The sequence below is a fragment of the Plasmodium yoelii genome (genome assembly GCF_900002385.2).
Source record: "Plasmodium yoelii strain 17X genome assembly, chromosome: 6".
In the NCBI taxonomy this organism is placed as follows: Eukaryota; Apicomplexa; class Aconoidasida; order Haemosporida; family Plasmodiidae; genus Plasmodium; species Plasmodium yoelii.
In genome coordinates, this window is record NC_036178.2 from 434459 (window position 1) to 449887 (window position 15429).

The 15429-nt window shown below is 23.8% G+C and overlaps 6 protein-coding genes across 6 annotated transcripts; 2 read left to right on the forward strand and 4 right to left on the reverse strand.

Annotated features, from left to right (window-relative positions):
- Positions 1 to 1162: 1162 nt before the first annotated feature.
- Positions 1163 to 2370, reverse strand: PY17X_0608300 (LIMP protein, putative; the record flags this gene model as incomplete). The annotated part of the gene is made up of 6 exons (XM_022955351.1): positions 1163 to 1176; positions 1497 to 1521; positions 1722 to 1766; positions 1870 to 1921; positions 2033 to 2106; positions 2248 to 2370. 6 exons carry the CDS (start codon positions 2368 to 2370, stop codon positions 1163 to 1165), a joined length of 333 nt encoding a protein of 110 aa, XP_022813142.1.
- Positions 2371 to 3644: 1274 nt separating this feature from the next.
- Positions 3645 to 4910, forward strand: PY17X_0608400 (conserved Plasmodium protein, unknown function; the record flags this gene model as incomplete). Its single annotated transcript, XM_719323.1, has 2 exons — positions 3645 to 3852; positions 3946 to 4910. The coding sequence occupies 2 exons, from the start codon at positions 3645 to 3647 to the stop codon at positions 4908 to 4910; spliced, it is 1173 nt and encodes a 390-aa protein (XP_724416.1).
- A 1177-nt stretch (positions 4911 to 6087) lies between these two features.
- PY17X_0608500 (RNA-binding protein, putative) lies at positions 6088 to 6916 on the forward strand (the record flags this gene model as incomplete). Its single annotated transcript, XM_719324.2, has 3 exons — positions 6088 to 6150; positions 6273 to 6573; positions 6738 to 6916. 3 exons carry the CDS (start codon positions 6088 to 6090, stop codon positions 6914 to 6916), a joined length of 543 nt encoding a protein of 180 aa, XP_724417.2.
- A 379-nt stretch (positions 6917 to 7295) lies between these two features.
- PY17X_0608600 (tRNA delta(2)-isopentenylpyrophosphate transferase, putative) lies at positions 7296 to 8939 on the reverse strand (the record flags this gene model as incomplete). The annotated part of the gene is made up of 1 exon (XM_719325.1): positions 7296 to 8939. The coding sequence occupies one exon, from the start codon at positions 8937 to 8939 to the stop codon at positions 7296 to 7298; it is 1644 nt and encodes a 547-aa protein (XP_724418.1).
- A 524-nt stretch (positions 8940 to 9463) lies between these two features.
- PY17X_0608700 (blood stage antigen 41-3 precursor, putative) lies at positions 9464 to 11511 on the reverse strand (the record flags this gene model as incomplete). The annotated part of the gene is made up of 9 exons (XM_022955352.1): positions 9464 to 9680; positions 9780 to 9874; positions 9965 to 10033; positions 10130 to 10237; positions 10367 to 10450; positions 10588 to 10908; positions 11056 to 11118; positions 11247 to 11330; positions 11434 to 11511. The coding sequence occupies 9 exons, from the start codon at positions 11509 to 11511 to the stop codon at positions 9464 to 9466; spliced, it is 1119 nt and encodes a 372-aa protein (XP_022813143.1).
- A 573-nt stretch (positions 11512 to 12084) lies between these two features.
- PY17X_0608800 (conserved Plasmodium protein, unknown function) lies at positions 12085 to 15048 on the reverse strand (the record flags this gene model as incomplete). The annotated part of the gene is made up of 1 exon (XM_022955353.1): positions 12085 to 15048. One exon carries the CDS (start codon positions 15046 to 15048, stop codon positions 12085 to 12087), a length of 2964 nt encoding a protein of 987 aa, XP_022813144.1.
- Positions 15049 to 15429: the final 381 nt, after the last annotated feature.

Here is a 15429-nt window from a genome sequence, read left to right on the forward strand (position 1 = left end):
AGATAATAAAACATAATCAAACTTGTATGAGAACATTAAAAAATCTATCTTAATAGAAATAATTATATTAATATAAATAAATAAATATATATATATATATATATATATATTATACATATAGAAAAAAACAGAAGAATATTTAACACATTTTTTAAAAATTTAAATTTATTCGGAATAGAAAATTTACGTGAGAATATGTGCACAAAAAAAAAATATAATATTAAAAAAACAAGTATTTAATTAAAATATAAAACATCGATATAATAGCAATAGCCATGCACAAACACCCTATTACCATATATTTACCTTTGAATCATTGCAACATAACAAATTGAAAACGAAACAAATAGAATAATTTTCATGAAAAATGTAAACAATACTATGCCCTTTTAATGGTTGTGGAACGAATATACAAAATGATAATAATTGTTGAATAGTATTTTACTATTTCTTAGAAATACAACTTACCTTGACATAATTTTCATCTATTTTATAAAATTTCTAAAAGTATAATTTGCTTTTTTTGAAAATATTATATTTATGTTAAATTAAACCTAAGGATATATCCTTTTGCTTTTCATAGAATATGCACACAACAAATATATTAAATATAATTTTTTCATAATTATATCTCATTTCAAAAGAAATGAAAACATATGATGTTGTAATTAGCTCTTAAGACTCTGTATAAGTAAAAGTGTTTTATTTTTTTAATATAATTATTTTTCACTATGATATATAAAAAGGAATAATTCTATAAAAAAATAATTTACCACAAATATGTTTCACCATTTTAAACTATAAATCCTACATACCCGTATTAATATATATTATTATCTTATATTATTTTTTAAATTAATGTTTTAATTGTATTGGTGTAAATTTACGTTTTGGAAACAAAAACAATACTTTATATAGATAATACATTTTGTATTCTTTTTCGTTATTGTTTAAGACAAAATAAGAAATAAAGCAGAAAAAAACAAATTAATTACACATAAAAAATGTAAAAAAGGCATTATAGTTATTTAATTCTTAAATCATAGAAAATTACATCTATTTTTTTAATTAATTATTACTTATATGAAATGATAACAATTTCAAATATCTCTCGAAATAAAACGGATGGAAAGTATATATTTTTATTTCTTTATAATAAAGGCTATCCATTTAAATCTAATGTGTAAAATCCGTGAAAATGAGGAAAATATATTACCATTTTATAATTATATATTTATAAAATTTAATACTTCCTTATATACATTTATGGAGGTTAGACAAACATACATGAAGTGAAAAAAATGAAAATGGATATAAAGCATGATATACATTGTCGTATATATATCCTTATGTAACTTCTTATATAGAAAATTGTTATTTTATATTTTTTCATATGACGATTAATACAAATAAAACATGAATATGAAACTAATAATTTACTATTATATTTTTTATGTATTATTTTGGGTTCTTTATATCTGTTTTTTATATTGTACTAATTAGCAATTCCAGTTGGCTTTTCTATAAATAGAAATTAAGATATTATATAAAAAAGAGGATGACAATTTAAATTGTATATTAACATGAATATGTATGTATATATATACAGCATTCTCGAAATAAAAACATATAAAAATGAAACTTCCATTATCTATAAAATTAATGTTATAGTTTGGTTATTAGAGAAAACATTATATGTATTGCTCATGTATTTTTTATACTTGGTTTTGTGAATAGTCCATGAAATATTTATTCGACTCCAGGCCCTGTATTTTTTTTTACATAGAAAAGAGAAAAAAGACAGATGAAACATACGCATCCATGTGTATATATACATTTATGAAATAACTATATGAAATAAAAATAAACCTTTCTAAAATAGTTTTGGGTTTCATATTTTTCTATGTGTCTATTGTTTTCTCTATGTGAAAAAAATATAGTATGTTTTCCTTATTTTAGTGCTAATAGAATATATATATATATTATTTTGTACTATGGAATAACTAATTTATTTTATATTTTTTAAATTAACATTTGTTTTACTAGGTCCCCACTTAAGGGGGATTCGGTATAATGAACATTAATCACAGGATAAGGTGGTTCGTTCTAAATTTTGAAATTATATTTTAGTATTAAATATGATTAAACAGGATTAAATAGGATTAAATAGGATTAATGAATAATCAAAAGGAGATATATCATATTTTTAAAAAATAAGAAAAGGAAATTATAAATATGTCAATTTACCATGTCCCTATCGATTTGAAGGAATGTGTTATGTTTGTTTTCATTCTCTATTTTTGTTAATGCGAGTTTTAAATTAAGAGACATTAAAAAAAACACAAATAAAAAAATTAATTTTATCACCATTTTTTTCTCTTTTTAAAAAGTAAAATAACTCAAAATAAATAAATAATTACAAAGATAATAAATTTAAATAAAAATCATAATAACAATAATTATAGCCTAAATAAAAATAGCAACATTATAATACTTACCTAAATAACTACAATAATAATATATTCAAAATTTTTACTTTTTTGAAAAATTCAAAATTATTAAATAATAATGGAAAAAATTTAGAGAAGACAATTTATGCCCTACAAGCCTTAATAAAATAGGCAAACGATAAACATTACAAGTTTGTTCTGGTGTGTATATACTCTAATTAAGACCCATTATTTATTTTATTGCCTACATATTTTTACATTTTGTATACACTAGCTTCATTATTTTATTTATTATCGATTTGAAACAAAATCGTGTATGAATAATATAAGGAAAATTTTATTTGAAAATTGTTATTTACAAACATGAATAAAGTTATAATAGCATAAACAATATATAATATATATATATATATATATATATCCTTTTGCAAGACTGTTAACTACGTTTTATGTCCCTATCCTCTTACGAGAAATTAAAATTATACAAAACAAAATAGACAAAAATTATAAAAAGAAACCATCGCAATATAAATGTATATATGTGCAATTCATAATGTGTTTCCCTGTGATTTGTGAAACGCTTTAGCGATTGTTGGAAAATTAATACGAACGAATTATGTCAAAATAAAGTAAAACAACATATTGATTAAAAAAATGTAAGGAACTAAAATTTGCAAACAATTTTTTACATCTAAAAAAACATGTAATATTAACAAAATGGATGTCTTGATTTATGTATAAAGACAAATAACATATATACAAATCGCATGTTTACATGCAATGCAGCTGTAAAAATATTTTTTAATATAAAACCAAATGCTTTTTTCGAATAACCAATAACCCAAAAATATCATATTATATTCTTTCAAATCATGCATGTCATAGAGCTATTTAAAGACATATTATTTATTTCATTTTAATTAGGATAGTTATAAAAAATAAATAAATTAAATTAAAATTGAACCCAAACAAAATATAAAAAACATCACATTTTTTAATTTTTTTTTGCTTATTAAAATTTTAAAATAAATGTCATTTTTCTTTTTTATAAAATCATGTAAATATGCTTACACATAAAATATGTATTTATAACAAATATTTATATAAATAATATACACAAAAAATAATTAATAAATAAAAAATTAATCTTTACATTTTGGTGCCTTTTTTTGTTTCTTCATCATTCGAGTCAAAATGAGTTATTCCAATAGTAGCATAAAACAAGGATCCAACTCAGTAAGTGTTTATAATACAAGGACTGGAAACGTAAGTAAAACGAAATTAATTCGCCTACCAAATGGACACTATAGACGGGTAGTAGACATTTCAAACAAAGACGAAAAAGAGATATTATTTAGAACATGCAAATGCGCGTGTCCTACCCCTAGGAACGAAGTGCCCCGTAAGTTTGCATCAACATTAGCTAGTAGTAAATAATATATCTTTATATTTTTTTTCTCGTTGTCATTTTTTTTTTTTTTTTTACTTTAATCAGGAAAAACATACATGTCTCCCATAAATAATATATCACCTGCCTCATATAGAAAAAGGATATATTCTTCCTTTGACAATAAAGAAAACACCAATATTGAACATGAAGAGCCTGCTAGAACTTTTTCCGAAACGTCATCGAGACAAGAAAGTACAATAGACGACGAAACAGAGACTTTAATTAATAGTAAAGAAACTGATGATGACAATCAATTTGAACGATTATTCGAAGAATTAGAAGAAGAAGACGAAGAAGAAAAAGAAGAAAAAGAAGAAAAAGAAGAAAAAGAAGAAGAGTTGATTGAGGAAAAAGAAGAAGAGGTGGTTGAGGAAAAAGAAGAAGAGGTGGTTGAGGAAAAAGAAGAAGAATTGGTTGAGGAAAAAGAAGAAGAATTGGTTGAGAAAAAAGAAGAAGAATTGGTTGAGGAAAAGGAAGAAGAATTGGTTGAGAAAAAAGAAGAAGAATTGGTTGAGGAAAAAGAAGAAATTCCACCTGAAAATAAAACATTAATAATGCCTTCCAAAACATTAATGAAAGGAATAAAAACTAATATTTACTTTTTATCGAATAAAGAAAAAATTCAGGTTTTAATGTGTTATAATTACAAATGTGATGCTGTAGTATTTGAAAAGGACACATTTTTAAGATATCTATATATAAAATCTATTAATAATATTATATTAAATGAACGAATGATTGAGCAGTTATGTAAAAATGAAAACTTAAAATATATATTAGCATGCAATTCCATTGTTATAGAATCTAGCGATTTTATAAAACCCTTAATTATTGAATTCGAATCTTCAACTTCGAGAAAAATATTCGTTAAACATATAAAACATAATTCACAAAAAGAAATGGATATTAATAAATTCAATGAATATATGCGTGAGCTTAATTCAAATGAAAAAATGCGTCTTAAAAAAGTTGAACGATTTCATTCCATAAATTTGGCGGCCACCAAATGAGGGAATTTACTACCTTATCCTTACTATTACCATTATTATTTTATTAAAATAATTTTTTTTTTTATACTTTTTTTGTGAATATTTTTTGATGAAATCCGTTAATATAATTAAATTGAAATACATAATAGATTTGGTAATACCCATTAAAATAATACTTACATTGTGCATAAGGTGAATATATATTGTGTGTGCATATGCTTTATACTTCCTACATTTTATATGTTATATTGTATATATATACACATGTTTACTATTTTCGAATGTGTTATTTATTTTTCCTAAAATTTAATTTTTATACAACTATATTCTACATTAAATAAAAACTATATACCAAAAAAAAGGAATATTAAAAATATACCTTTAGTAAGCTTTTCAAACACATTAAAATGAGAGTGTTGCATATAATATATATATTTATATAAAACATAAAGATAAAATAAAAATTAAATCAAAGATAAAGAAATAAAAAAAGCGATAATAATAGCCATTATCGTTCAAAAACGTTTTCCCTCCTCAAATATATAAAATATATTAATATTAAATTTGCTTCTTGTTATTCATCTATTTTTTTCCCTTCTGTAGATCCATTATTCTGTTTCCCTTATCTCTTTTAGGAATTTTTATTGCATGCTATTTTTTGGGGATGTGTTAATAAACAAAAAATGCGCAAGCACAATTTTCCTTATGATATTATGTATATATATATTATATATCGCCTACATTTTTGAAGTTTTTATTTCGTGATATATTTCTTTTAAATTCATACTCATTTATTTTATATTTTATAACTTTAAAAACATCATAATTTTTAACTTAAAGTAAAATAATAATAAGTAAAATGTTACAAATGAATACCATTTTCAGTTGCATAAAATAATATTCCATTTAAGTTCAATTATCACTGTAACTTGTGTTCTAAAAGTTCATTTTTTTAACGAAAAATACACTAATATCCACATATATAGTGAATAAAAAAATGTGTGATATAATTTATAATGAATTGAAAATGAGGAAATAATAATATATATAATACCATATTATATTTTACCAATTTTACTATTTTAAATATGACAAAAGGAAGCATAACTCACTTAAAAATTATGAGTATACAATACTTGTAATATTTTGTAAGATTTTTTTATACCAATAAATAGGATATGCTTTTTTTAAAAAAGCCATGATAATTCTGAAAATTCTTTTTATGTTTGTAAGTCTAATTCAGTCATTTATGATAAAAAAGGTAACTATAAAATTTATTTTTTGGCATACTCATATTAGTTTCATTCATCCTTTGCTTTCCCTAATATGTATATTTTTTGTATATATGTTTTTTTAATTTATTTATTTTCGCTGATTATGTAGATCAAATGGGGGGAAGAAAACTTACACGGTAGCCAATTTCGGCTATATAAGACGAAATATTTTAGAAAATTCAAAACAATACCATATCTTAGAGATTCGGGAGAAAATCATATAAAGGAATTAACAAGAGAGCGTGTAAAATTAAATAAACATACAACAAATCCAATAACACGCGGTGCTAATTTTCTCTTTATATGTAATTTGGACAATAGATTATCATCTCAAGATGTTACTCATTTTTTTAACTATTTTATTGGTATTGGAAATTGTGTAGCTCAAATAAAAAGAAATAGATACACAGGTAATGAAATTAAATAAACATAAATAAAAACCCATGTAGAAAATATTGTTCTATTCACAATTATTACATATATTACTATTTTTGTATACCCTGATATTTTATTTTTTGGAGCTTTGTCTTTTATTTATTCATTTCTCAATTCCAATACAATTTATTTTTTATAGGGAGAAACATGGGACATGGTATTTTGAAATTTAAAAAAGCTGAGGATGCAACAATTGTTTTATTGAATTATCAAGGAATAAAATTGGGAGAAAAAAATATAATTCTAACAGAAGCTTTTAAAAATGATTATTTAGAGCAAAAAAAGCACATATGTAATATATTTAAGCCACGCATATAAAACCATATTCCCGAACCAACATATATTACAAGTGTAATTTATTTGATAACGATTTTGTGGTAAAGTTTAACCATTTCTCTGACCACAGGTTCACATATATATATAATCATAATTTATCATAAGTTATTTGAAAGTTTAGCATAAAGAATAAAAAATTAATTCACAAAAAAAATTAATAATCAAATGAATAGTATCGAAATACTCAAAGAGGTTAAAAAACAATATATTAATCTCAAAGAAACAAAGCAAAATTCACACTAGTGTGTAGAAATGCATAGATCTTTGCTCCACCCCGCTCTTTTTTTTTGTACAATTTTCATAACATACATATCGAATGAAGCATTTTCAATAGTTTTCTTTCTTATTCTTTTTTTTTTTGTTAATTTTTCCAAAAATTTAGTACAATTTCCAATGCATTGCTTAATTGTTGTTCATAATTTTGTGATACATCTATTTCATTTAATGGGATATTATATCTTTTTACAAATCGATTTAATATCCATCTTCTTTGTCTTTTTGCGTATTGATATGTTTTTCTAAATAAATTATCTTTGCATTTGTTAAATAAATCATTATCATCAATATTATTTATTTTTTTTTCAATATAACTATCAAACTCTTTATATGCAATACTTTGACGTATGCCTTTTCCTTTTATTTTTGTATTTGTATCATTTGCCATTTTTTTTAATTTCATGCCTTCGTCTAGTAATCCTTTTGAAATCATTACATTTATTCTGTTTTCAATTTTTTCTTTCAATATACAATCATCTTTATAATCTAAATAAAAGAAGCAAGGTGCATATCGCGTTTTATCGAGTTTATTATTTTTATGGCACTTCATTTTTATTAAATCACTATGTTTTTTATTAAATGCATAAAAAATATCTAAACTTCTACAAATTCTTTTTCTATCATTTTTATGCAATTCTTCAGCTCTTTCTGGATCAACCCTTTTCAGTTCTTCATGCAATTCATCGTTTGTTTTATTTGTATAATCATCATGTTTTATTTTATTGATTTCAATATCATTTTCTTTCTTTATATCTACAACTGATTCCCACAATAAAGATTCTATATATAATAATGTTCCCCCAGCAATAATTGGCACCATATTTCTATCATTAATAGATTCAATAATTGGAATAGCATAATTAACAAATTTATGAGCATTAAATTCTTCGTTGTTATCACATACATCTAGCATGTGGTGTTTTATATCACCCATTTCTTCATTTTCTATTTTTGCTACTCCAACATTAAAATTTTTATATACCTGCATTGAATCGGCACTTATTATTTCCCCTTTTATATTATGCTTTAATAGTTCATTGTATAGATCGATGCTAAATTGGGTTTTTCCACTACATGTTATTCCTATGATTATAACAACTTTTTTTTTCTTTTCTTTTGTATTCATATTAAAACGTGATAAATAAATTTCATCGTTACATTTTGATACTGAATCATTTTTTTCATTTATATTTTTTTCATCATCTTTTTGGTTGTCAGTGAAAATTTCGTTACCTAAATTTGATTCCTCTTTTTTTTCAATATTATCTAAAGTACTATCATGTTGCATTTTGTCCACTTTTAATGGCCCTTTACTTAAATCAGTTAATACATCTAGTGATTCAAATTTTTTTACACCATTTGTTTTGTTTTTTTGGCAATAAACTGCATTTCTTTTTTTTACAATTGTATCGTCCAATACTTTATTGCATATATATCGAAAAGTATATCTTCTATTATTTTGACAAATATTTTTTTTTATATAATTTTCCTTTTTAGAATTATAATAAAGTTTTGTATTATATCTTTTGAAAAACTTCTTAATACTTGATGAAAATTTTCTACCTATACAATAACTATTTCCAAATAATGTGTTATTATATATATAATAATAATCCCTTTTTAAGGATATATTTGTTTTGTTTATTTCATGAAAAGCCTTAATTTTAAAAGAAACGCATATTGAAAAGATTAAGTATATTATTATATAAACATATATCTTACAAAACATTTGTATTTTAATGTTACAATGTATATATGCATATTTTTATCAGTTCGTTGTATATAAACACAATTATAATCCTACATATTTCTCGTATGGTCTTATATAAAAATTTGTCTCAAACAAATAAAATAAACATATATACTATTATTATTTCAACATAAGTTACATTTATTTTTATATTAATAATTTATTATGTTATTAAAAAAAACAAGAGAAACATAGAATGAATAACATGAAAAATTAAAGGTTATAACCTATCTCGTTCTCTTGAAATAATTACATTTTCAAACTAATTTAGTTAATATAATTTTATTCATATAAAAAAATATATTTTACCTTTTTTATAAAATATAATTAAGTCATGCATGTAATAATATTTACGATGCGAAAAAATAAAATTGTATACAAAACAAAAAAAAATTAAAAAAACAATGTAACATATTTATCACTATTATATATTTATTTATTTAAATAAATAAATAAATGAACAAAACACATTGACAATATTTTAAACAAGCTAACCACTACAATTATATCATTTTCAAACTTTCCAATTTCATCGTTTCAACTATTGGTGAGTATTGTGCTATAACCTTAGATATAGAAAAATGTAGAGCGTCTTTTATCATTTCGCTTTGGGCTTTTAATAACTTCATTTGTAATTCTAATATTTTTTGTCGTTCCAACTGTTCAGAAATATCTCTTCTTTTTTGCATTTGCATCACAAGCTCATCAATTGTTGGATAACTAAAATTATGTAGAAAAAATACATCACATAAATGAAAATTATAAATAAAAATTATTATTATATTTCACATAACCATGAATTCCATATTTTTAAATTACCCATAATCAGTTTGACTTATTTTTACATTCAATATATTTCCCACATTCTCATCTGTTGTATCCTCTATAAATGATGACTGTTTTTGATATTTTTCCTAAAAAATTATAAAATATAAAATGTTAATAATTTATGATCAATTTAAAATGTATTAGTATTAAACCTTTTCAATACAATTTAGTGTTACTTTAACTTTTTCGGTTTCATCCCTTTTTCCCATTTCTTTCAACTCCTTTTCCAACGCTTTATGGACAATCTATTATAATATAGGGTAAAGTACCATTAAAAAATTATATGTATTAAAATATATGGAAATTTTGTACAAAAAAAGGCACTATAAATGAAGCTTAACATTTTTATCAACTAAGAATGGGTTCAATTGAAGTTGAATTTGTTTTTCTAGTTCAAGAATTGTTATTTCCGTCAAAATCCCGAATTCAGATATTGCTGTTTCAAACATCTTTGTAAAACGAACAAATCAAAAAATATTTAAATCTTAATATATGAGCAATGTTCATATTCATGCATATGTATATACATATATATGAATGTGTGTATGTATGTCTATGGTTCATCCATCCCTTATTACCGCTACTTCTTCATCTGTTCTATATTGTTCCATCTCTACTATTTTTTCCTTTATTTCAGCACTAGGTTCATTCGTTTCTGATAGCTAAAAAATTGATAAATTACACATTAGTTTAAAGCATCCTTTTAATTATGTAGTTGTGGTTATGCTTATAACAATGATATGAGTATTTTATTATTCATAAATGTATGTCAATTATTTAATTATGAAAATTCACTCACATATATCTTAACAGATGGTATAGTTTTATTAATATAATTTTGTTGCAAAAAGGAAGTATGGTTTCTAAGTTCTGGAGGGGGAAGAGGACCACTTTTTTCGGAATTTTTTTTTTGTAACTTTTTTAAATTATTTTCTTCGGATGGCTCTGGCATTTTTCGAAGGTTATCTTTTTTTAAAGTTTTTACCGAACTAGAAACAATGAAACCTAACATTTTTGGATCGCTAAAAATACTTAACATTTTTTTAATTGTGTCGTCTATTCTTATTTTAGAATTTGCCAAAGATTTATTATATTCATCTTCTATTTTTTGCATAATTCCCTAAATATTATATACAAAAACATTTAAATTGTTACTTTCCTTATTTTTTATTTTACTGTTTTAACACATCACCATTTATGTATATGGTATTATTTATGTGATGTTTTTAATTTAATATATATCACTTTATTTTATGTTCATCTATACCTCTTCTAATTTAAGCCTAGCAGATTCTAGAATCTTTATTTCTGCTGAAACTTGGGGTAATGGCTATAAAAAGAATAAATCAATGTTCTCATATAATTAATCAATAATTTTGTACTAAATTTTAATTTTTATGTAATAAATTATATTATTGTTTATATTATTCTTATTATAATTCCGTTAATTTTCTTAACATTTTCCGGAGGACTTAGTTTAACTTCTATTGAGGGTAATGATTTCGAGTTGTATTTATATTCTGTCGACCATCCTTGAACTTCCTAATAAAAAAATACACATGTCATTAAGAATAAATGTTTAAAGTTCAATTATGATATATATAAATGCATGCTTCAACATGTATATTCAATATTTTTTTTTTACTTCATCAGACATTATTATCTGAAGAAATTGTGACGCCAAAACACCACAAAATAAAAGAAAATTTAGTCTATATAACATTTTATGTATTTATTATTATAAAATAACAGAATAATTGTATTTATATGTTTAATTTTGTTAAATTTGATGTTTTAAAAAATTCAAGTAGGCGCATACATGCATGATACACATTACAACACTTTTCTTTTAATTATTAAATAAACATGCAAAAAAAAATAAAGAAAAAATGATATTTTAATGAAAAAATAACAAGTAGTTATATATATATATAATAAAATAAATAGTGCATATATAAATGCGCTATAGCAATACTTATAATAATTAGACACAATTGTACATACACTTAAAAGAATATTATTATTTTGAAAAAAATTATATACACAATATATTTTTCCATCTTCAATCGCTATAAAATATTACAGATTAATAATTTGTAAAAAATAAATCTTAAAATAATTAAAACTCTTTAATGATTATAAGATTATTTATCTTTTATTTATTGTATCAACATTTGTTTAATATCATTATAAATGTTTATATATCCACTTTTTTAACAATACTTTATTTATGTATATATATATTTTATAAAATATTCGAATATTTTTATAGCATAATTATATTGGATTTAAAATTTTATTTTCCTTCTTCACTTTGAGTTTCGACTACATTATCATCAGATTCACTTTCGCTTTCTTCAGATGTAGATTCTTCTTTCTTTACACTTTTTTCTGACTCACTTTCGCTTTCTTCAGATGTAGATCCCTCTTTCTTTACACTTTTTTCCGATTCACTTTCACTTTCTTCAGATGTAGACCCCCCTTTCTTTACACTTTTTTCTGATTCACTTTCACTTTCTTCAGATGTAGACCCCCCTTTCTTTACACTTTTTTCTGATTCACTTTCACTTTCTTCAGATGTAGATTCTTCTTTCTTTACACTTTTTTCTGATTCACTTTCACTTTCTTTAGATTTAAATTCCCCTTTCTTTTTACTCTCTTCAGATTCAGTTTCACTTTCTTCAGATGTAGATTCTTCTTTCTTTACACTTTTTTCCGATTCACTTTCACTTTCACCAGATGCAGATCCACCTTTCTTTGCACTTTTTTCTGATTCACTATCACTTTCTTCAGATGTAGACCCCCCTTTCTTTACACTTTTTTCTGATTCACTTTCACTTTCTTCAGATGTAGATTCTTCTTTCTTTACACTTTTTTCTGATTCACTTTCGCTTTCTTCAGATGTAGATTCTTCTTTCTTTACACTTTTTTCTGACTCACTTTCGCTTTCTTCAGATGTAGATTCTTCTTTCTTTACACTTTTTTCCGATTCACTTTCACTCTCACTTTCTTCAGATGTAGATCCCTCTCCATTTATACTTTTTTCTGACTCACTTTCACTTTCTCCAGAAAAGGATTTCCTTTTATTTTCATTTTCTTCAAGGTTAGGTTCGTTCTTATTTTTGCTATCTACATATGACGATAAGTTTTCATTTTCTTTTTCACCTGAAGTTGGTTCATCTCCCCTTTTTACTTTTCTTCCTGATTCATTTTTCTCTTTAGTTATAATTTCTTCTCTTTCTTCATTATCATCTTCGTCACATTTACTATCAATTTTGTCAATTTCATTGCCATCTTTTTTCGTATCATCACGCTCTTCATATTCATTGTCTTCAACTTCTTTTTCACTGGAACATGTATCTGATTCACTTATGCTATCATCCTGTTTACTTATGTTTATAAGTTGTTTGTTATATTCAACACTATTGGATTGATTTATCACGCAATCGACATTTTCAGATTCGGGATATCTATAGTTTTCTATACTACTATTACCATTATTATTGTTATTATTATTATTATTGTCTTGACTTATCTTTGCATCCTCATTTGTTTCAATCATTTGATAATCCTTGCTTTTTATATCATTCTCATTATTTTCATTTTCCTCCATCATTATTGTAGTTTCGTTATTTATATCAAGCGTATCAGTTCCTACATGTTTTTGTTTTATTTCCTTTTTTATGTCTTGTTTATTTTCTATGATATATTCTTCGATTTTGCTTTTGTGGTTCTTCACATCGCTATTCTGTGTTTTTGATGATACATCCACTTCGTAATTTCTTTCATTAATTTCGTCCTTCTCAATGCGTAATTCATCTGAATTTTTTTTTTCAAAATGATTATTATTTTCATTATTGTAGACAATATTTCCAGAATTTTGTTTATCAATAATGTTGAAATTTATATCATCAGTTAAAAGCTTAAAGTAACTATTATTTATCGCATTCTTAGTATAGTAAAAATTTATGCTATTTTTAATATGATTATAAAAATCATCATACTTTAATAAATTTTCCATTATGTTATTTACAAGTATTAAATAATTAGGATCCTTTTCTTGTATTTTATCTATATAATTTTTAAAATTATTTTCACCATCAACTGTTTTTTCATCATTATCTACTTTTTTTCCAATTATTACTTCGCTTTCCTTTTTTATATATTCTTTATTGTCCATTACAATATTACACTTTATTTCATTTTCTTTATCTTTCATTAATTCTTCATTTTTATTGTTTGTTACACTTTGGGTACTTTCTTTTTCGCCCATCTCGTCCTCTTCATCTTCCTCTCCTATTATCTCATCATCTTCTTCTTCTTCTATTACCTCATCATCTTCTTCTTCTTCTTCTATTACCTCATCATCTTCTTCTTCTTCTTCTATTACCTCATCATCTTCTTCTTCTTCTATCACCTCATCATCTTCTTCTTCTTCTATCACCTCATCATCTTCTTCTTCTTCTATTACCTCAGCATCTTCTTCTTCTTCTATCACCTCATCATCTTCTTCTATTTCTTCATGCTCTTCTTCTACTTCTTCTTCCTCTTCCACTTCTTCATATTCCTCTTCTACTTCTTCTTCCTCTTCCACTTCTTCATATTCCTCTTCTACTTCTTCTACTTCTTCTTCTACTTCCACTTCTTCATATTCCTCTTCCACTTCCACTTCTTCATATTCATCTTCTACTTCTTCTTCTTCTTCTACTTCCACTTCTTCATATTCCTCTTCTTCCTCTTCTATTACTTCTTTTCCCTCTTCTGACGAATCGAGAGATGAATAAATTATATTTTTTCGTCGGGGGCGCTGAAAAAGGCTCATATTATTCTTCGTAGAAACGGGTTTTGTAGAAATCACAGAAGTGCCCATTTTCTTATTCTTTTGAAAGTTAGATATTTTAGGCGAGCTAGATTTAATTAAGAATGTGTTGTTTGGTTCAGTGCCTTTTCGTAATGATTTATTATTTCTATATAGATAATCATTTTTCTTATCAACATTTTTTTGTGTATCTTCTAATGTGTCACGTTTTTTTTTTTTAATAAGAACATCGTTTATTTTTTTATTTGCAATATAACCTTTTACCGTTTGCGCCTTTTTTACTAATAAATTTGGCTTGGGAGGGTTTTCTTTTAAAAATATATTTTTTAAAATGTTTGTAGCATCTACATATTTAAATTCATTCTTAAATACGAAACGTTTTTTATTATTTATTGCTTTTGGTGCTTCATATTTTTTTTTAACTAAGTCTTGTTTTTTCATTATTTTAAATATTACATTTATAACAGGTCGACACCTCAAAAAATATTAATAATATATATCCAACGAATAATGGAGAAATAAATTTATATATATAAGTGAATATAAATATACATGCATATTATATGCCTATATGTCTAGAAAATTCAAAAAGACAAAACAGTGAGTTCAAAATTTTATACCAAATGAAACAAATAGGTCACATAAAAAATGAAATAGTATATAATATATACATAAACATCACATATATAAATAAGTATAATTTGTTTAAATAGGCGCGAATTCGAATAAATATGCATGCACGCATACATATTTTACGGAAAATATATTTTTACTCAGTGGTATATAAAGATATTATATCTACCATATATATATATATTCGTA